Raw genomic sequence first — 22,263 nt, 5'->3', positions numbered from 1 at the left:
GATCTCAGTCTTGTGGCAATAAATAACAACATTCTGATGACTCTCATCTCTATACTTCAGACCTCTTTCCTGCACTCCAAGACTCGTCTATGCAACTGCCTCCAGCACGGTGCACTTAGCTATCTGATGGTAAATTTAAATTCAGCGTGTCTGCAACTACACTGCTGGTTTCCCTTCCATGAAACCCTCATCCACCTCTGTCCCCCATCCCGGAATATTGGCTACTCTATTCGTTTAGATGATCAGAAGTTATCAGTGCCTTATTTTTTCACACTCCATAGGCAATACTTTAGGAAACACTAATCTACCTTCAAAACGTATTGGAATCTAATTACTTTTCACCACCTCCACTGCTACCACCTCTTTTATCATTAAACATGTCCCTGCAGAAGGGTTGAGCTCCAGGGAGTCAACTTTCCCAAATAAAGCAGGCTTTGATCTATCTGAGGGTTTAGTTCTCTAAACCTGAATATATAAGCAGGTCTCCAGAAAATCCATTCTACCGAAAAGTTCAATAAGCAGTGTTATTAAGTAGAACATTATTTCTTTGATTTATAATTGCTATGTAGCTATTCCTAATATCCCCAAGCACACATGAAACAACTGCCTCTATTTAAGTATGTTGTGAATATTGTTTTATTTTTTTCTATTCATTTACATAAGTGGTAACAGTCACTACTAAAAATAATTTCTCTGATGTACATGTCACTCTTCAGAGAACCTGAAATGTGCTGATGCTACATATATATATATATATATATATATATATATGTACATATACATATGATTGATTTATTAATCTATTTATTTGTTTATGCACAAAGGCTCTATATTAACTTGCTAAACTGCCATAGCAGAGTACCACTGGGTAGCTTAAACAACAGAAATTTATTTCCTCACAATTCTGGAGGCTGGAAGTCTGAGTTCAAGATGTCAGCAGGGTTGTTATTTTCTAGAGGCCTATCTCCTTGGCTTGTAGATGAGCATCTCCTCTCTGAGTCTTTGCAGGGTCTTTTCTCTATGCCTGTCTGTGTCCAGATTTCTTTTTATAAGGACATCAGTGGTGTTGGATTATGGCCCTAACCCATATCACTTTATTTTACCCTAATTACCTCTTTAAAGGCCCTATCTTCAAATACAGTCACATTTTGAGGTGCTGGGGGACTAGAACTTCAACGTATGAATTTTGGAGGGTCATCATTCATGCCATGACACTTTCACTTTAGTAATGGACATAAATGTCATGCTCACTTAGGTTACTGGCACAGATGCCAAAGAGTGAGTCTGAGCTACCACCCTGCATATCAAGATTTCAAAACAATGGAATTCAGGGCCCAGCCTGTGCATCCCTTCCCTTTAGGTGCCCCTTGGGGTCTGAGGTATCTAATCTCAGTCAAACAAATGATTATAGGACATGTTTGTATCTCTCTCAATTCAACAGAGATGAAAAGACACTGAAAAACAGATAAAAGGTGCATCAGCAATAAGTCATATCCTTAGCAAGTAGTAGTAAAAAAGAAGACTACTCTGTGCTTGCAAAAATTCACTATTGTGTTTTGTTTCACGTTAGAGAAATCATTTTTACATACAAAATAATTCAGGAAATAATTCACATAAAGTCAAGTTTCAACTTTTCAAACTAATCTTTTCCTCTGTTGTTAAGCAGAAATTCTAGAAGAGTTCTGTAGTTGGGGACAATAGGCTAACCTGAAGGAGAAAACAGTTATGATTTATAAAACCACTAACTGAAGCTTTAAGTGTCTGGCAGTATTCTGGTTATTTGGAGCTAAAATCTGCTCTGTTTCTGATTTTCCTTTATCAGTCGTGTTCACCATGGTAATTTCAGTAAAACTCCTCTTGCAAATGTTTTTCTTCTAAAGTACAAAGTACCGTCTTAAAGAAGAAGGCTGACAACCTGGTAGGAGTGGGTGTTTGGAAAATTAATGAAAGTATTCTGCTTTCTTCATGACTGCTGTGGGTGGCAGGAGATGAGGAAATTACTGAGGGGATACGGTTGGATGAAATAAACATTTGATCTTGTTTTGGGATAAAAATTAATCTAATTTTTGAGGTAGAAAAATAATTGAAAATGTGCTAGGGAAACTTTTTTATTTAATTCCCACTTTGGAGTATGGATTGGTAAGGAACAAATTTAGCCAACACCTGATTCAGTGAATTCTGCTTGGGTTTAGATCAACTTTCTTGGGTCTACTTGGAAACATAACTAATGAGACTTGTGGCACACCATCAAATCCCCTCGGGTTCCTTCTAGTTTCCCCCCCTTAAACGTGGAGGCGGTAGAAGCTCAGGAGTTCTAAGTACAATAAGACTCAACTGGAGTTGTTCAGAAAATGCCAAAGGCAGGGCCCTACCCAGAGATTATACTTTAAGTCTGGAGTGATATTCAGATATAAGATTTTATTCTATTTTCTTTGTTTAAGTGCCCAAGGCAATTTCAATGTCTAGCTAGAGATGAGAACCACTGTATTTATTGATCCAAGGGGCCCTTCCAACTTTACCATTCTAAAGCACTTTACCTACAAATTGACTTCAGCTGGACTTAACTCTGAGAGGAGTACCAATTAAGTACCCTGGCTTTCAAATTATCTTTCTGTTCAGTATTCAGGAAAGAAAGGCACTTGCTTTTAATTTAGGAACCTAGACTCTTTATTCCTGTTTATCCACTCACTATCCAGAATAAGCCCAAGTTGCACCAGCATTCAGTGCAGAAGAAATGCCTTCCCTGTCAGAGCACATTGGTTTTCGAACAGTTTTATTACTTAAAGTTTGGTCAGAAGGGCTTAACTAGATTCACCATTATATATTTTAATATATTATGTATATAAAAATATATTCATGTTTTTATATATATGTATTATAAATTACATATATTTTATGTGTGTGGAAATGGTCAAGACGAAGTTAAAAGTAGGATTCTCAAGTGACTACAACTCTGTGTTGGCATAGTGGATAATTTTTGTCATTAGAACAGTGGTGCTCGTTCCTGATGGCACATTAAAATTGCCCAGGAAGCCCTTTTTCTTTTTAAATATGTGTTCATTGATTTTAGAGGGACACACACACAAAGGGAGAGTGAGAGAAACATCAGCGAGAGAGAAACACTGATCAGCTGCCTCCTGCATGCCCGCCACTGGGGATTGAGCCCGTAACCCGGTCACCTGCCCTGACTGGGAATCGAACCAGTGACCTCTCGACCTCTCGGTGCATGGGGTGCCACTCACCCAACTGAGCCACACTAGCCAGGGAGCCTAGGAAGCCTTTTAAAAAATCTTCGTGCCCAGGCTCCATCCTGGACCAAATTAGAATCGCTGGACTGGGCACCAGTTGGCTCTCCTTAGAGCCTCCTAGGTAATTCCCAAATGGAGCCGTGCTGAGGAGCGCTTGGTCTAGAATGAGGATCTGTGAGCCAGTGACGCAGCTCTACAGTGTGGCAGCCGCTTCCTTGGTTAGAAATGGCACCTTCCTTCCCCTGGGGACTGTTGGCCTTCTGCTCAAATTGTGAGGGAAATCGTTCTTTTAAATGTTCTGCATTACTAGACGACAACTGTCGCTACGGAAGACAGCAAATGACATGCTTCCTCCTCAGGATACTGAATAAGTGGTCTTCTCACAGAGCCCCGGAAAGAGAATTGAAACAGTTGGTAAAATGAGCGCAACAGACAGAAAATTTCTAGGAAATGAAATTTTTAGGTCATGTTACAACTAAAAATGTTCAGTGATGTATGCCTTTTAAGTTACTGGTTTATTGTTTTCTGGTAAGTAAACAATTCGTTTTCGTGTCATTCCTCTCTACCTAGTGTAGATTTGTTATATCCACTGAAAACTTAGAGCTCAAAATGCGATACTGTTATACAAAATGTGTGCTTAATTGTCATTCTGGAGCTTGGTTCTGGTATCTACCCAAAGCCTATAAATCATTCTCAAACAAGAAAATCAAGTAATTAAGCTCTCTGGCCTGAATCGGATCTATATTTTCTACCTTCAGCATAAAAAGTATTCACTCATAGAGCTAGTTAAACTCCCTTTTAATGAACTTGGATCAAAGAAATGGCTTGCTAATGCTTTCACAAACACAGGGAGTGTGGGGCTGATTTCTTCCCAAACACACCAAATCCACTGTTGTTTCAGTGGTCTGCACAGAAAGTCAAAACTGACATACATGAAAAAGGGTGATAAAGTATTAATAGGAGTTAGTAAAAAAAAACAAAAACCCAAAGCATTGTCTTCACAAACTACACCTGAGCTCTTCTTGAGATCACTCTAGGCACAGGGGTGGGGAACCTTTTTCTGCCAAGGGCCACTTGGACATTCTCGGGCCATACAAAATTATCTATTTAAAAATTAGCTATAAAAAAGCTCCTAGATTTATTGAATTTTGAGACCCGCCTGCGGCTGCCTTGGAAGTGCCAGACCAAATGATACAGCCTGTGAGCAGATGTTCCCCACCCCTGCTCTAGGGCATGTTGCAAATTCAACAGTTTATGGTCAGTTGCCTTTTATTCTAAAAAAAAAAAAAAAATCACACAAAACAAGCAATTATTTAGAATGAAATAGTTGGTTTAATATTCATGGACTTGAGAAAGAACTTGAATTAAAATTCAGTCTGGGATCTGAATTAGCACCATCTGAATACAGAAGTAATTCAATATACATGCACAAATTAGTTTTAATAACATACACAGGTAAAATATATTTGTTTTATTTGCTATACTTGTTTTGAAGAACCCTCCTTGGGGTTAAACTTATTTTTATTAAGCTGGGCATGATACAGGTTGAACGCCTCTGAGTTCCAGGGCCTTAGCAAAATTCACTTCCAGCGGCTTGCCGGTGCCTTTGGTGAGCCTCAGGGATCGGATGCAACCTCTGAACGGAACGTTGATTGTCAGGCCAAACTGGTTAAGGCCATCTGAAAAGCAAAGCCAAGAAGGCTCAGTTTTGAAATGCAGCTGCTGTACGAAAGAGCATGTTTCAAGGTCAGCTGCTGGTTTGAGATTAAATTGGGAAGTTGTTTAATGCAAAGTTAGCGATTCTTAGCTTTACTAACAGCAAAACTTGCAGAGAAATGTCAACTTTTTATAGTAATATATTATAAAATTTGGAGACATACATTTTAAGACATCAAACAAATAATTTGGTTTGGAATGAACACCTTTACAGTTATGACTTACAATGATTAAATTTGACTTAATAAAACAAAGCAATGGATCAAATACTTTACCGAATGAAGACATAGGCTTTTGGTGGTGACTTCATTCCTTTCTTACATTGCAAAAATAAATTCCAAATTATAAAATTGGTTGAAAACTCACGTAAAATCTTCCTCTCCTTAAGTAGAGACTCCTTCCCTCAGCAGGCCTACTAGGTGCTAACTAGGATATCATTTCACAGACTGTGAATGAAGAAATATTATCTCCTTTATACTATCTTGGGGTTTTTCCTGATTGAAGCAGAAGCAGGTCTTGTTAAGACCTACTTGTTAAAACGAAGCAGCTTTGGAAAGAGGAGCTCTGAATTGGTCCTCATTAAAACCCTGCATCTTTTTCTCAGTCAACCACTGCTGAATATACATTTTGCTTGTTGTTTTTTTTTAAGCAGAGGAGCTTAACTATAAATGGGGACAAAGCTTCTCTTGCCAAAATGCTGAAGGACCCTTCCAGGAGTCTGTGTTAGTACGGTACTTATTAAGAGGCACTTGGCTTATTTCTCATCAAGTTGGGCACTCTGGTTTATAGGCACTTTAGGTAACTCTCTGCAGTTCACATGCTATTTTTAATGTGCTGGAGAGTGATTTCGAATACAGATTTATTACTTGGGTTTCCCTGTAATATAAATATAAATTCTAAAACAACCTAAGGGGGAAATTAGCTACATTTAACCCAATGATTTCCAGAACTTGAGGAAATAAGTTCCATAACATTTTATGATTCCTCAGGTATATTAATTTTTAAAAATTCAAAAAGAACACCAACTCTGGCCTGGATTATTGTTAAATGCCTCATATCTTTTATAAGCCAAATTCATTTCCACTATCCCCCGTCGCCCCATGAATAAAACTTTGGGGGCTATCATGAAAAGTTCAGTCTCATGTGGTTTATATAAGTAATACGCTCATTTTATACACTGGAAATTTCAGGGAAGGTGTTATTTATGGGAGCAGATTCTAAAGCTAGGAAGCAAGTACGCTTATGTACACATTCTTGGACATATTTATAGAAATATAAATTTTTAAAAAATCATGAAGATAATAGAACAAAGGAATTCTTACTGGGGTAGCCAACGCTCACCTGGGAAACCTCCAACAAACACAGGGTCATTGGTGTCGGCTGATGTAGACGCTGGGTTTGGGCTCTGGGCTTCCACCCGGTTCCCATCTACTGCCAGCTCAATGCGGTGTTTGATCTTGTTGGCGGTGACTGTATGCCACTGTCCGTCACACAGATGCCCTGGGGTCCCGGCATCATAGACGGCAGTGAACCGGCCGGCGCCATTGTCCACGTGAAACATAATCTAGAAAGTAGGAAATTGAACAATCACAGATGGTTTCATTAGAAGGGTATGGTGATGGTTCCCATGATAAAAATGGTCAGGTCTCTAGGAAAGACATCAGCGGGAAGAGTTTGACATGAACGTAACTGGGGCCTTAAAAAAAATTAAAAACTTGACTAAAACTGAAACACAAATTTAACGACCAGGAGTCACAAATTACGTTCTTTGCTTTTGGACATTGTTGGGAGCAGTAGGCAAGATGTGTGAGGCTAGCACTAATTCTGCCTTTAGAGAATGTGAAATATAATTTGAGACTAGCTGACAAAAAAATAGGACCTAATATAAACAGGGAAAATTCTACCACAGATCTTTTTAAAGTGTGATGGTTCTTAGTGAACCTTATAAAATTTTTCTAAGAGGTTTAGAGTGATTCATTAATTTGGCTTACAAATTCATTTTAAAGGGTTATTGTTTTTTTCAACTTAAGCTTTTGATGTTTTAATCATATGTATTTTTTTTTTTTCTTACGGATTCCATTTTATATACAGGATTGAGAGTTACATAAATTACTTTTTTGGGGCAGGCTTCATGTCACAGGTGCCAAAGGCTTTGAGCCAGAAGGCCAGTTAAATTCTTAACAATGAAGAACTCAGATTGGTAGTTCTTGCCTAAATGGGAAAAATCTGTTTTCAGTAACATGGACTGGTCCCTGAAATTCGAGATGACAGAATTCTTTTGAAGCTGATGAAGAAAAGAAACATACTGAAACATTAAAAACAGCCAATTTGGCAACACATTTGACAAAGTAAAAGAAACAGGAGTTTAAAAGGAAGATTAAAAGTACAGGAAAATAGGTGAAAAGTTTGTAAACGATACAGTGGTGAAAATATTAGTTAGATTTTTACTATATTGGCTGGAGTTTGTAATAAAGGGATTTTGCATGTAAATGAAGCTTAGTGAGAAACCCATATGCGTTATAGTGGAACTTGATACACTGACAAGTTGCTAGTAACTGTGATTATAGGCAGGTGATGAAATGAAGCTTATTCCAACAAGATGTAGGGAAAGCATGTTTTGAAAATCTGGCAAAACTATTAAGTGTTGCTTATTTGTTCCCCTTTTAGCCTCTGTGCTCCTGGATTTTTATTTTATTTTTTGCTTTATTGCCTTTGAGGATGGTTTGAAGACTGAGAGGAGGGAGGCAGGAGGCAAAGGACTGCATATTTTAGGTCACGATGAGGTGTTTCTTCTTGGGAGGCAGCAACACCCAAAGGGTGGAAATATGAACACAGTTGAAGTATGGTTCCTATTTAATAGGCAAAAAGAAAACTTACGAAATTTCTTGCTTTGCCTTACTCTTTTTACCTGCTTCTATAGTACGAAGTATTATCATTGTAATTAGCTGGTTAATATTAATAAAGGAAAGAAAGCAAAGGGGAGTCAGACGTGGCAAGCATGGTCCCCGGGGAAGCTTCAGCAGGAGGCTGCAGCTCGCAGGGCAGTGCTCCTCCGGGGGGACGAGCCCCCTCCCTTCCCATCCCACACTGCATTGCTGGGGGAGAAGGGGAGACGGGCACATGCTCAGCAGGAGCTGGGTGGCGCAGGGCGCTGCTTGCCGGTCAGTCTAGCCTGGGGAACAAAGGATTGGCTGGAGGGACCCCATCGGAAGCTCAGAGAATTTTGGAAAGTTAGCTGGTTAGTTTGAAGAAGCTATGGGCTAAAGTCCCCAGAGAGCTCCCTGGCTGTCTTGTTCTCTCTTGCGTCGTGTCCCGCACCTGCCTGTGTGTCGCCCTTCTCTCCATAGCCCCGTGGCCTCAGCAGCCACATGGCCCTTCGGGCCTCACATGCAGGATGCTGGACTGGGTGGTACTTTAGCATGGAGCAGAAACTATGGGCAGTGGCCTTTGTTCGGGCCCTGCTGAAGGCACGGTTGGACTTTCTCCGTGGCGGGACGGAGGGAAATGGGACATTGGAAATCCAGGGCTTTATTTCCACTTGAATAAATACCACTCATTGTCCCGTTCGAGTCTCAGGAAATTCTTCCCTCCTGACATCACAGGAAATCCATGTCCACCTAGGACAGTCCCACTGCAGGTCGCTATTCATAGGCAGCCAAGGACTAAAGTGGTATTTCTATTAGATTATCCATTGTAAGCAGATTCACAAAATACTTTATATTATACTAATATTAATTTTCTCTTTTTTTAATCCTTACCTGAGGATATTTTTTCCCATTGATTTTTTTATAGAGAGCAGAAGGGAGCGAAGGGGAGAGAGAAAGAAACATCTCACATCGTTGTGGGGCCAGGGTTGTGGGGCTGGGGATCAATCTAGCCAGCAACCAAGGTACGTGCCCTTGACTGGGAATCGAACCTGTGACCCTTTGGTGCACAGGCCAGTGCTCTAACCACTGAGAATGCCAGCCAGGGCTAAATTTTCTCTTTTTTGAAATGGTATCTGCATGCTTTTAAATAGAAATTGAGAAACCAGTATGTCTGCTAGCCACTGATTATTATAAGAGTCAAAGACAAGACTCCTTTTACTCCCTGACTAAAATCAAGACTTTCATAGACTTTACTCACAAAGATGAGAGTAACAGTGTACTTTTGGTGACACAGTAAGAGCTTGAGATCTAAACCTATTCAATCTATTCTTAGTCAACACAATCGGCTTACTGTAGTGTTAGCACATTTAAAGTTTATACCAATCTACAGAATAAGTGTATTAAAAACACACATAATTGAGATAATACAGAAGAATGAAAAGGTACAATCTATCTTTCTTCCAACAAAGAATAAAGTTCAAAGTAGAGTTTCTACATCAGAACAACAATACCATAAGAAATCAGAAATATTTAGACAGCTGACATTACCTTTTCATCAATCATTTCAATACCCATTCCATCCATTTTCTGGCTGCTGACTCCCAGGAGAACTCCAGTGGTTCTAGTTGTGCGGAATTCAAATTCTACAAGGAGGTCCAACCCCACTTTGAACCCACCAACTGTAAAATAAAGATTAAAAAAAAAAAAATGCAGATTAGAGTTTAGGGATTGTTAATTCAAATTTGTATAAAGGAACAATTTTACTAGATTTTAATTCAGATGTTAGCCAGTTAAATAACTAAGTTCCAGACTCTCACATGGCCTATACTTCCACTATTATATTATATAACACACGTTGTAGTTATTGCTTATTTTCTTGGCTGTCTTTCCCCCTAGAATGATTTCCAAACCAAAATTAATCTTTCTTCTAAATATCCACAAAACCTGCTTGCCTGTCTTTTATAGTTTCATTCATTTTACTTGCTTTCTTGTGATGTATAAGCATATAGAATCTCACCTACTGAGAGTAGTACATTCTTGAAGAAACACCATCTTATTTACTTCTGTTGCCCATGATATCTACATATTATGTGCTCAGTAATTTTTTTTCTAACGAACAAATGCATGTGTCTGTGGTAGCCATGGGACTAAATATTCTGTCTTGATCTATGTTAATGTCATATTTTTTGTTACTATGTAGAATATACCTCATGTTTTTCTTCCTAAGCTGTGCCTTCCCTATCAGTGATTCAGATCTGCACTGGACATGTTCCTTGGAAAGGGGGAGATACTTAAAGTCAGAGCAAGGTGTCAGTAGCCATCACCATGAACAAGAAATGGGCACCAGTTGGTATGCATTGTGTGTGAGGGGGAGATCAGGAAATAAAGCCTGGCAAGGAATTGAAGAAAGAAATAAAAGAAATGTTATCTCATCTCCATGAAGGTAGACAGGGAAAACTTAAAAGTAGATAAATTATATGGTCTAAACATATGAACCTTCTTGCAGAATTATATTCATTTTGCTGTTATTGATCTCCGGGGAAGGAGATGAAATAAACTTTCCAAATAGCCTTTTACTTTATTTCTTCTATTAGTTCTTATCAGAATCAGATACATTAATCTTTCAGAGGCATTTTTATTACTTCTGCACACTTTTATTTCTGGTTTAAATAAAGGATACTACTTTAGGACCACAGAGACTTTCATGCTTCCACACAAGCAAGTTAATATTGGTACCTAATTAATATTCCACAGGAAGAAAATGAATGCCCCTCACCTGCTTTGGCAAAACCTGTTCCATCAAAATATGTTCCTTTCTGAGCATTTGCAAAACATGTCCCAACATGGAAGCTGGAGGTTGGCTGTTCCAGGTCAGCAGGGGCCTCTGCCATCTGTAGATTCCTGATGCAGCCATCAATGCTGTAGGTCACCTGTTATGTCAGAAGAAACAAAATCAGGTTTTTGCCTCTGTGTGGAATGCAATCATTTGCTGGGTGCTCTACGCATGTCATCATTGGCCATTTGTCTTAAAGCACCCCCAAACTACCTGGATTGCACTGTCACCCCAGGCTTCACAGCATGAGCTCGGAGAGTCCTGTGTTGCTCCTCTTGGCTGGGATGCTTCCAGCCTGGAATATGGTAGTTCTGAAATTCTAAATACTGCGTAGAGCTAAGGGCCCATGTGGGCATCATAACTTTTAATTAGCCTATGTTTCTATTAATAGTTTTTCAACCTTGCTGTATATGCATTTTACCGTAATCTATGTTCAAATTCTGTTTGAAAAGATAATTAGGTTTGGTGCAGTGTTTCTTCCTTATGAAAATATAATGAAAGCCGTGAACCCTTTCCTAAGAAAATGCATGAACACATAAAACCTGAGAGTCTGCACAAAACATCCAAAGTTTAGGGACTGTGGAAATAAATCAGTCATATTTGGCTCCATTATATTCCATCTGGTTTTAGGGATGCAATGTAATCGCTCTAGCCATGCTCACTTCCGACGCTCTCATTTTGATAGGCTCAGGTAGCATATCCAAACTCTATGAGAGGAAGGCAGTATGGATCATCCATTAGAGGAGCCAAGTGCTGAGAATCAGAACCACGATGAGCATCGTCTTTGATGAGGAACAGCTCCACATTATCATGTGTTCTGACTTGCGCATAGAGATGTATCACATTGTATGGAGCATGTTCTCTAAAAACACAAATCCTCTGTGCTTCCTAAATCATGCTTTCTAATACACGTGTTTATTAGGTGTGTAGAATGCTGACATCTTGCATAAAGTATTGTCATATAATGGCCTCTACCGGGGGAGCAGGCTCCAACATTCATTATTTGGTTAATGTCTCTCAGTTTTGTGTGTGCTTAAACTTTGCCAAAATCCCGCTTCATATGAATTCATTTTACAACATTCAATCAAGGTTTACACAATGAGCTGCTACTTGAAACCTTAAAACTACACTGTTCCAACACTGGTTTGCTATTCCCATGACAAATGCATTGGTTTCATGTTATCTCTTGTAAAATACACGCATTATCTAGAAGTATGTTTCAACTTTTGAAGAGATATACAAGAGAAGTCCTGTGCAAAATAAATAAAAATCATGCTTTCTAAAGCAAACCAGGACACACATTCCGACAAAAAAATTATTTTGTGAATATTGACTTACAAAATTGTTAAGACTTTAAATTCTGAATGTAGTGTTGGATAACCATAATCTAAAAACTGCATCTCTCAATATTTGCTAACTCTCCAGTTCTGAAACAGTATCCTCAATGCTATCTCCATCACCCTCCTTGGTGTCCCATACTCTCTACACTTGGTACTCTTTCAAGTACCTTAACTATATTACCTCACCTAATCTTTACAGCAAACCTTGTGTGTTTGGTATTATTATTATTCTATTTTACAAAAGAGGGAACTTTGTCAAAGAAAGCTTAGGTAAGTTGCTTAAGATCACATAGCTAGCCAATAGTTAAGCAGGTATTCAGAGGGGGCCTGCCTCCAGCATCCACACTCCACTCTGTGATATTGCCTCTCCTAGTCAAATCTGTCTGGAAGACCTTCTGCCCCTTCTTAGAAAAGATGACTTCCTTCCTAATTATAAGTGGTCATTGACCAATGTGACCTATTAATTAAAAATACATACCTGACTCAGCCAGATTATTTAGGCCACAAAGAAACAAATTAGACACTTACTGGACCGATTCTCCGGGTAGTGTAGTTGATGGGTAGCCCACCAACATACAATATCCCCACAACATCCAGGATATCAGCTTTCTTGGGACTGACGGTTCTGTTGGAGGCGTCATCTACGTAAAGAATTCCTTCTTGCTTAATTCGAGTAATCTTAATCTACAAAAAGAAGAGGAGCTATTAATGCCAATCATGGATAAATTTCAAATATGCAGAGGATAACGCATAAGAACTGGAAGGATATTCTTCAGGAAAAGCAAAACTAACTTACTGAGTGTCTAGATGCGCTAAGCCCATAATATAAGTGAAAATCTTCCTGGATGAGTTTTAGATTGAAGACTCGTCTAAAGGTTGCCAAGTAGGCATGTTGTAAGGAACCGGGCAGACTGAGAGCCCTGTCATGACTACGTGAGCTGCAAAATTCATGTCCGATTTTAAAGGCGCATCAGTTTGATTGAGCAGAGCTGGGCGCCCCAGCACAGTGTCAGGTGCGCGGCGTCCCTGTGCCTGACAGGCCTCCTCCCTCCCGCAGCCGGAGGGGAGCGCGGCGTCCAGGCTGCCCGGCTGTCCCTGCAGCCCCGATCAGAGCAGGCCGGGAGGGGCGGGGAGCCGCCGATGCTGAACTCGCAGCAGCGCAGTGAACTACCTTCTGGGACGGAGTGAGAGGGGGCGTGAAGGCTGGCTTGAGCGGAAAGACCTTGAGTCCGAATTTAGAAAAAGGCTGTGGCCCCACGTGGAAGGCCGCAGTACAGCGATGGCTTAACAACGAATCTACCTCGGACGAGAAGACCCCATGTTACACTTACTCTGCTTTGCGAAGTAATTTTAAAAAAACCTTCAACAATAAAATCCCTTCTTAATGTGTCCGCTCATTGTATTTAAACTTTCTTTTCCTTTCTTTTTTTTTTGGTATTTAAACTTTCTTTCTTAATCCCAGACTCATTGCGGCCCAACAATGTCTTTTTCTCAAGTGTCATAATTACTATCCTATTAGCCAAATATGAGACTAAACCCGAATGAGACTGCCTTTATAAAGATCAGTATTTGCAAATCATAAGCTCCTGAGCAAATAGATTCCATTTTTTATTCCAAGGTAACAAATTGGTTGACATCACATTTTTATTATATATTTTTAGGCTCTTTAGCTTTTTATATGATGTGCTAATCATATAAAATGTTAAATGAGCATTTAATAAGTCCAAGCATGTCAACATATAAAATACAACATCTAATAACATTATACTCTGAAAATTAAGCATTTTATTGGTCTACCTAGGGAAACTTTACTTCACAGGCTATCACAGGTGTGGAAACAAACTCTGAGTTTTCATTTTAATCAGGCAGTATATTATCTACTTGTAGTCATGCCAAAGAGGACAGTAAGCTGGCAAATGAGCCTTCTGTGCCCATAATAGTACCAGTTTCTGGGTGCAAGGCCAATGTTTTAAAAGTTGTTCCAAGTGACTGTCTGTGGAAATGATACCCTAGAGCCTTTAAACTCGATACAACAGATTCCCAGACTCTTGGTTTTTACAGACCAGTATGCGGTGGGATGGGAGGATAATTCTTAAGGCCCATTTTAGTATTGCCCACTTTTAAGTTTGTCAAATATAATTTCATAAAAGAGAGGTCCTTTTGTTACCTTAAAAGTAGAAAAATATAATCTCAGAATAAATATTATTCCTTGAATTGAATTCATAGCGCTTTATCACGAACATGCTTCATTGCCCATGCCTCCCTCTTCCAGCAGCAAGAATGTCTTCAACTACCTGGCCCTTGTCTGCAGACAGACGTTTGGGAAACACAGCTGTGTAGCAATGATGGAATCTTGTAGCACCATGATGAGGCATGTAAGTGGTCAAATACAAACCTACCCAGGTCTGATCACATTTCCAAGGTTGGCAGTTGTTTACAGCACTCGCTTTATTTTTAGCCTGGGCTACCTTCCAGGAGCACCAGGTCTGTGTCTGCACTGGCAAAATAGTTCTGGCGCCAGGGGAATGCTTAAGGCTGCCATCGAGAACCCGCCCTGTAGGGCACTGCCAGCATCCTGGGGACTGTTACCTTGTGCCACTGGCCATCATTGATTTTGGTGGGGATCATGGTGTTGGTGTCACCGCTTCCTAAGTCATAACTGAAGTAGGGAAATCCGTTTCTCAGCTGAACAGTAGCAAAATCCGCATGATTGATCCGTGCCATGTAGAAGAGCAAGCCTGATTCAGCTTCGGTTCGTACCTCGAGTTCAATCGTGAGGCTATGAAATAAAAGCATGCAAAGTAAAATCAGAAGAATGAGAGCCTTCTTATTCTAAGACAGAGTGGCATCTGCTCATGGGTGAATTTTCGTACAGGACAGTTAAACCTTTCCTGAGATGAGGACTTTCCAGCTCTGCTGATTTCCTAAACCGGGCTCAGACAAATATAACTATTCTCTCCTGTATGCAGTGAATTTAAAAAAGCTCACTTCATTTATTAATAAATGTAGTTGATTAAATTTGAATAAATGCAAATACTCAGTATTTCCATTTATCAGTTCTTGTCTCTTATCTCGGAATAATACGTACCGGTTTTTAACTTTGGTGTCGTCAAATGCAATTGCAATGTGACTGTTTTTCGAGAGCCCGAACTGCTTGCTCCCTATCAAAAGAGCTGGTTCTGGTGCTACAGCACAAGGACCCTGTAAAATACCAAGGAGAGGAACAGGGGAGATTATGGACCCGTCCTTTAAAAATGTTATGCTGCTAATTGTTTCTTCTATTTTAGTTTAATGTCACATAATTGTTTTAAGTTCCTTAAGAATAAAACAGTCTTTCAATCCTGTATTCTACCACATAGCAGGTATTTATAATTAAATGTTTGGCTAATGTGAATCAGTTTTCTTATATTGTACCTTTGAATTGCCTAATGAAAATTCACTGATTAATTCATGTTTTCATTATCCTCTAAAGAAAAATGTTGTTTATATTTCTGAGAAAACTGGAATTCCCTTTTCAATTATGAAGAGTTTTATTCTTTGAAGCTCGAACAGGGAAAATGACAAGCTAGCCATTGGGTCATAGGAGTAGAAAACTGTGTTCCTTTCTGCCCTCCCCATATCTGTCTTCCACTACATGACTTTTTCTTGAAAATTATGTCTACTAGAAGGTTTCCATGAATTTAGACTTTCAAGATGGTGTATCTAAACTTGCAAGTCAGCCCATTCAGGTCCTTAAGCAGTTGCTAGGCAACCCGGCACTTTTCAAAAAATGTAACCCACCATTCACCATTTCAGCGGCCACTGTTCCAAGATCCACTTCCTAGGGTGCTTATGAGGGCGGGCTTGGAGGAGTGGCACCTGCGCGTCACTGGCTTTAATGCTCTGCTGTTATTAATTCGAAATTCTTAATCATTTTTGAACAAGGAGCCCTGCATCTTCATTTTGCTCTGGTCCCTGCAAATTAGAGAGCCAGTCTTGTCTGGGTGGACCATGTTTGGCTACTGTAGCCCTCAGCTCAATAGCTAATCAAGGCTCCTCAAATTACCAAGCCACAATTCCTTTCTCTGTTCTGTATTTTCACAAAATAGCTCAATGCACAAGCTGCTTAGGAAGTCTTTTGGAACATGCAGTACATGAGAAAATAAATAACCTGCACTCTCTCAATAACACATCTGTTTTTAAGATCTGCACTTAACAGCTCTGGATGGACCACTGCCCCAGTGAGCGCTGACTCAGCATAGGCTCTCCAACAGTCCAGGGCATGCAGAGTGTTCTTTCCAAATAGTGTACCTCAGAGATGACTCATCAGCACACAGGACATTTTTACTTGATGAGGAAAAGCCTGGCTCTCATTGCTCTTGAGCTTAGCCGACTAGAGCACTCTGCCACAGCAGGTAAGAGGCTTTAAGTGTTTTGAAAGGTTATAAAATTGGTCCTCATGGAAGCAGTATTTCCCTTCCTGCTTTCCAGGAGATGGTCAGTTACAAAGAGCAGGCTGTTGCTGAAATTCACACAGATACCGAAAACCCAGTGGGTAGAACAGCAATGTGCTATTTATTCACGCAGCTGAACGGCCTCTCTTGGAATCAACATACGGCACCTTTCCTATTACGCTGCCTGCAAAAAGAGCCCAAAGAGCAAGGCTTCAATGATGCTATTAATAGAATTGGAGTCATTTTCATCCTTTCACGATATTTTTGTACAGAGGACCATCACAACAAGCACAAGCAGCCTGCGGTCCTCCTCAGAAATCCCCAAGAATCCTACCTGCTGGGAGTCCACTGATTTTGGTTAAATGTCTCTAAACCCTCCGCTCTGAAAACCGAGGGATGGAAAAGGTCAATGGATTCTGAGGAATTAAGGAGCAATAAGGTGCCGCCTAAAAGAAACCTATCGGTACGCTATTTCCATGTTCTTGTTACCACTGTGGTTACTCATCTAGTTACTACATATAAGCAAAATAAATTTTCTAATGTAGTTTGTAAAATTATCAGAGTGGCAATTGTAAAAGTTAGGTATTTTGTTGGTCACAGCTGTTTGCCATGGAGAGCTTTTGTCTTAATATATCCAGGGCATTGTGGCCAGGACACCATGATAACCTGGCTTGCTGGTATCCTGGACAGGTATGTCCAACTCTCATCCTGAGCTGAGGAGAAAGCAGTTCTCTGTCAATCCTGTCAGATTTTCTAAATAAAAAAAGGAGGTGCTTACATGATTTTAGGGAAACCTTTGACCAGGAAAGGACAGGAGTTTTGTAAGGATCCTTTTAAAAAGCACTATATAACACACCACTTAAAACTTAGGAAGAAGAGAGCCTGTTGGAGGGTCCCTGCAACAGGCGGATCTTGAGCAGCAGATGGAAGGAGTGGCTAATAAAACAGTGTCCCCAGATGGACTAGTGTCATAGCAGAGAGTGGTAAAAACAAACGGATCTCACTCTATTAGGTAACCCCAAAGTATAAAGGTTATGCTAAGTTCATTGTTTGTTAAGGACATCCAAATGGGTGCTTACTATCATGAGTTTGCAATGGAATGGATATTATGGTTATTGCTCTAATAAAAATTCTATTACCTTCCTTTACAAAATTGGCAGTTGCAAGAGGACTGAGAAGGGCCAGTGTGAGAGGTTTTATATGTACCAACTTTAAGATTTAAATGGGAAGACAATTCTCCAACCTCTAACCTGGTAATGTTTTTCATGCAAGTCGAGGGGACTGGATGGTGTCTGCTCTGCGTCTCTTTGCCCCCGGGGGAATCTGAAACCAGGGACAGCATGTTTCTAGAGGTTTGCGGGCTGCATTCTCCCCTCCCCGGGCCCCTCAGAGGGTGGAGCTGCTCACCCTGCCTCTCAAGAGTCTTTTTTCCTCGTAACATTTTAAAGGGGAACTTGTGAGATGGAACAGAAAGTGCCCTGTGGTTTCTGCAACCGTAAAATGATCTCGTTGTTAAGGACATTTTCAACCCTGTTGCCCGTAGAAATCTAAGTTAAGAAAGAAGGGTAGGAGGGTCTTCTACTTTTAAAGAATAGTTGTTGCAAGATGAATCTTCCTCCCCCAAGCCAATGAGAGCTTGAGAGGAGGCATCGTCTTTATGGATGTGATACTCTGCCTGACTTAGTTCGGAAACACTGGTCTCTGAAATGTGTTAAAACAATAATATTAACAATAATAATAATAATAAAAAAAATGTCCATGTCAGTAGAGGCTCATCAATCTCAACATGTTACAATCCTGCCACCTTGTGGGGACTCTTTAAAGTACTACAAGCACGTAGAGGGGAAACGTGTGGAAGGACAGGATCGGCCTGCTTCCTGTTTGTCCCTGCTCGGCAGGTGGCGAGTTGTGGACAGACAAGCCGGGGTGGGGAGTCTCAGTGTGGCGATGCCCCTGTGGTGAGGGCGGTGGCGAGGTCGGAGAGGGTTCTGAAGGCAGGCGTGCTGCCCAAAGCCACGTTTAGGCCCGGTGGAAGGGCAGCCGATTAGCAATGGAGCAAGAACACCTCCACCCTCACACCGTCACTCATTTAATTTCAGGTCAGAATAAAGTAGTGGTCATTTCCAACTGCTGGCTGGCCGCTGACATTTGGAAATGAGTTGTTGGCTTCAGGATAGCACATGACTGGTGGATATGCCTTCCTTGTATTTAGATTGGTACTGAGCAGAGATTTAAATTGCATTTATCACAACTGGCACCTTTGTTCTTGAGAGCACCAAATGACAAATGATCATAAAAATTGCATCTTTTTTTTTTTTTTTTTCCCCATGAGTCAACAACCCCCTGTAACAAACGTGGGCTAAAATCACATCTGAGAAGTTCGGTGTTTCTTTGTGATGATCTCCTTTAGAGGTGAATGCTAAGTGGAAGATACTTTTTGCAGCAGTGAGTTTAATGTTCTGAAACATAAAATCCCCACTCAAGCTGTTTATTGAGAAACTGAATGTGTAAACTCCCTGCACACGAGCTCTTTGGGTAAGCATTGGGCACCTGCAGTAACATTTACACACTAATGCCTGGATAATGATTGCTTGCAGTATGGAAAATGTGTGTTTCCCCTTTAAATACATATCAGTATCCAATCGATTTATCCTTCAGCCTGGGCTGTACTTAGTTTTTAAATTCACAGCCTTAAAGCTGCTGGAGAAATAGCTTTCTTTGCTCTACTCTTGCCTTCTCTGCTCACTTTTCCCCTCCGACTCTCAAGAGCCCTTAACAGCACAGGGACTCTTCATGCCTACTTAATGTGGCTCTTATTAGTGATAGTGTTTTAAACTTTGAGGTTCCAAGTTCAATTTTCTAACAAAATTCAAGTAAAAAAAAAAATGCAGTCAGCTTGTTGTGTACAAATCCATGTGGGCCACACTGGTTATAAAGACTCGCGATAAACACCGCATATGCTTGCAGAGAATCTGTCACGTTTCGACAATTTTCTGTAATACTGCCAGTCCAGTCTCTTCTCTCCCCCACCTCTCGCCGTCCTCCGTGGGAAACATCCACAAATCCGATATGTGGACATGGTTTATTCAGCTCTAAATGGGCTAAAGAATAAGAGAGAGGTGGAAAGAGAAGATGCTACCCCACTATCAAACGAGGAGATAGAGTAAAAAGCTCTCTGATCTATGATGTTCGGATGTGTTTATAATAGGATTGATATAATCCATTTCGCAGGGCAGGGATATCTCAAGGTGCTCTTAATGGCCCTGGAGCACAGTGACTGTCCTGATGCTGTACGTTGCTGGTGGGAGGGGCGTGCTGGTGAGAAGAAGGAAATGAAGGAACCGAGCACAGGAGATGGTTCCTGTCAACGGCGCTAAAACAAACAGCAGATTCCTACACAGGCAGTTCCCACTTCAGGAATTAACGTCTAAGTCTTAATTCTTAAATATAAATCCTGACTTAAAAATGTTTTCCTCACGTACGTAATGTCACAAGTACGTCGTCATATTTTGCGTTGTTTCACTGCAAGATTTTAAATATAGGAGAGCAGCGGCATAGTAAAATTTGCACTTGATGGACCCGTTTCACAGTTGCAGCTACCACTAGCTTAATGGTGTTGCCTGCCATGCTTCCAGTTTTCAATTTTGAAAGCTAGTGGGTTCTGCTTGCAGCCCACACTCAGCACTGATCTGGACTATAACCTCCACAGGTATTGCCTTACTGTGTGACTTAGGTTAATATCTCTTTCTCAAATCTCTGTCTCTTAGCTTCTCTCTCTCTCTCCCTCTCTCTGAGTGGCAACGATAGTATATTATTCACCTTTACATTTCGTAGGCTCTTAATAAATATTTGTTATAAAATAGTCAAATCTTTTAACTACTTTTTTATATTTTACTTTTCAATTACAGTATACATTCAATATTATTTTGTATTTGTTTCAGGTGTACAGCATAGTCGTTAGATAATCATATACCTTACAAAGTGTTCCTTCTGATGTTCCTTCTGATATTTCTAGTACCCAACTGGCCTCATCTATAGTTATTACAATATATTTTTTAAAATTGATTTTTAGAGAGATGGAGGAAGGGAGAGGGAGACAGAAACATCGATGGGAGAGAGAAATATTGATGGGCTGCCTCCTGCACCCCCCCCACTGGGGACTGAGCCCACAACCCAGGCGTGTGTCCAGACCGGGAATTGAACGGGTGACTGCTTGGTTCATGGGTTGATGCTCAACCACTGAGCCATGCAGGCCGGCAGTTATTCCAACGTTAATGACTGTGTTCTCTACGCTGTACTCTTCATCCCCGAGACTATTTTGTCACCACCCATTTGTACTTCCTAATCCTTTCACCTTTTTCACCCGGCTGCCCTCCCCCCCTCTGGCAACCATCAGTCTGTTCTCTGTATCTGTGAGTCTGTTTCAATTTTGTTGTTTGTTGATTTTCAAAGGACTTCCACATATATTATCTCATTTGAATCTTACAGCAACCCCACGTGGTGGGCCAGGTGGGTGTACCATCCACATTTTACAGAAGATAAAGTGATGCTTGAAGTAAATGATTGGTTTTCCTGAGAGAAGACCATTTGGCTTCTCATTTAATCAGTACTTCTAGTGACAAGGAGCACACTTCTTCACAGACCTCCCAATTCCATCATGGAAGCTAAGGAAGGGAATAAGGCATTCGAGAGTTTTCAAAATCTGCACTCAGGGTAACTCAACCCATCCACTGGGAAGCATTATAAACATGACCCATGTGTTGTCAAGAGTGCGGTGAGACCTGCGCTCTCTGACACACTGATGGCCAGAATGTAAATTGGTGTAACCTTTAGAAAAAGCAGTTCAGATGTATGTGTTGAGAGCCTTAGGCAGATTCATCATTTGGCCCCATAATTCTCTACCTAAGAATCTATTTTAAAAAAAAATCTATTAAAAAAAAATAATCAGAAAGAGAGAGTTTACTATACAGGGTGTTCAACAGAATATAGTTTCTAATAGTGAAAAACCAGTGGGGAAGTAGTAAAACCAATGGGGAAATTGCAAAGATAGAGCGTTGCAGTGATAAGGAGACAGACTCTAGAGCCGGACCCGCTGGATTAAGGTTCTGATCCTGCCATTTACTGGCCGTGTCAGTGGGTGAGTTACTTAGGCGAACTAGTTCTTACCAACATGACTAAAAATGGGATAATATCTATTTACAGAGCTGTTATGAAAATTGCATATAATACTGAATGGAAATGGTTTAGGAAGTGGCTGGCACATAGAAAGCACTTAAAAGTAGTCATTATGTTCATTACTATATAGTAATTGTGTCATTTATTAAATGCTTAGTATATGCCAGGCATTTAACAAACATTAACTTTTTAAATCTGCATAATAGCTCTTTGATGTATGTGTTGTTAATACCCTCACTGTACAGATGAGAACACTGAGGCACAGGCTGGCTAAGTAATTTCCCAGATTCATACAGACAGTAGGTGGGCGTGCTGAGATGTGAACTCAGGCAGCCTGACTCTGGAGCCCATGCTCTAACCAAGGATATTCTATTCCCATACCCTGAAATATTTTGTCTCTATACGTGTGCGTGCACATGCATGGACACATACACGCACATACATGCTTATATATCATATTTACATCATGGTTAGAAACAGTTTAAATTATGCATTACCAGTTATTAAGAGCAGAATCCCAAATGGAGATCTACCATGTGAAATGTAAGTAGGGTTGCCTCTGCGGGTGGTATTATAGGTGGATTTCAATCTTGATCTTGAAGACATTTCTGTGCTTTCTAACTTTTCATCTGAAAACATGTGCCATTTTAT

The 22,263-nt window shown here is 40.3% G+C and overlaps 1 protein-coding gene and 1 long non-coding RNA gene across 3 annotated transcripts in view; one reads left to right on the top strand and one right to left on the bottom strand.

The window, feature by feature from the left end:
- The window catches only part of LOC148093127 (uncharacterized), a 63,679-nt gene that overhangs the window by 29,472 nt on the left and 11,944 nt on the right, over nucleotides 1-22,263 (top strand). The gene's annotated exons all lie outside the window — the stretch shown is intronic.
- The window catches only part of LAMA2 (laminin subunit alpha 2), a 458,292-nt gene continuing 440,586 nt past the window's right edge, over nucleotides 4,558-22,263 (bottom strand). The window contains exons 59-65 of the mRNA XM_087817608.1: nucleotides 15,093-15,205; nucleotides 14,594-14,783; nucleotides 12,533-12,688; nucleotides 10,608-10,761; nucleotides 9,380-9,510; nucleotides 6,306-6,528; nucleotides 4,558-4,927 (exon numbers count right to left, since the gene is read on the bottom strand). Of these exons, the coding sequence (XP_087673734.1) occupies nucleotides 4,773-4,927; nucleotides 6,306-6,528; nucleotides 9,380-9,510; nucleotides 10,608-10,761; nucleotides 12,533-12,688; nucleotides 14,594-14,783; nucleotides 15,093-15,205 (1,122 nt within the window). The 3' untranslated portion in view covers nucleotides 4,558-4,772. The remainder of the gene's footprint in view (nucleotides 4,928-6,305; nucleotides 6,529-9,379; nucleotides 9,511-10,607; nucleotides 10,762-12,532; nucleotides 12,689-14,593; nucleotides 14,784-15,092; nucleotides 15,206-22,263) is intronic.

Source organism: Miniopterus natalensis, chromosome 5, assembly GCF_054644295.1.
Source record: "Miniopterus natalensis isolate mMinNat1 chromosome 5, mMinNat1.hap1, whole genome shotgun sequence".
Classification (NCBI taxonomy): domain Eukaryota; kingdom Metazoa; phylum Chordata; class Mammalia; order Chiroptera; family Miniopteridae; genus Miniopterus; species Miniopterus natalensis.
This window is presented reverse-complemented; position numbering and strand designations above follow the sequence as displayed.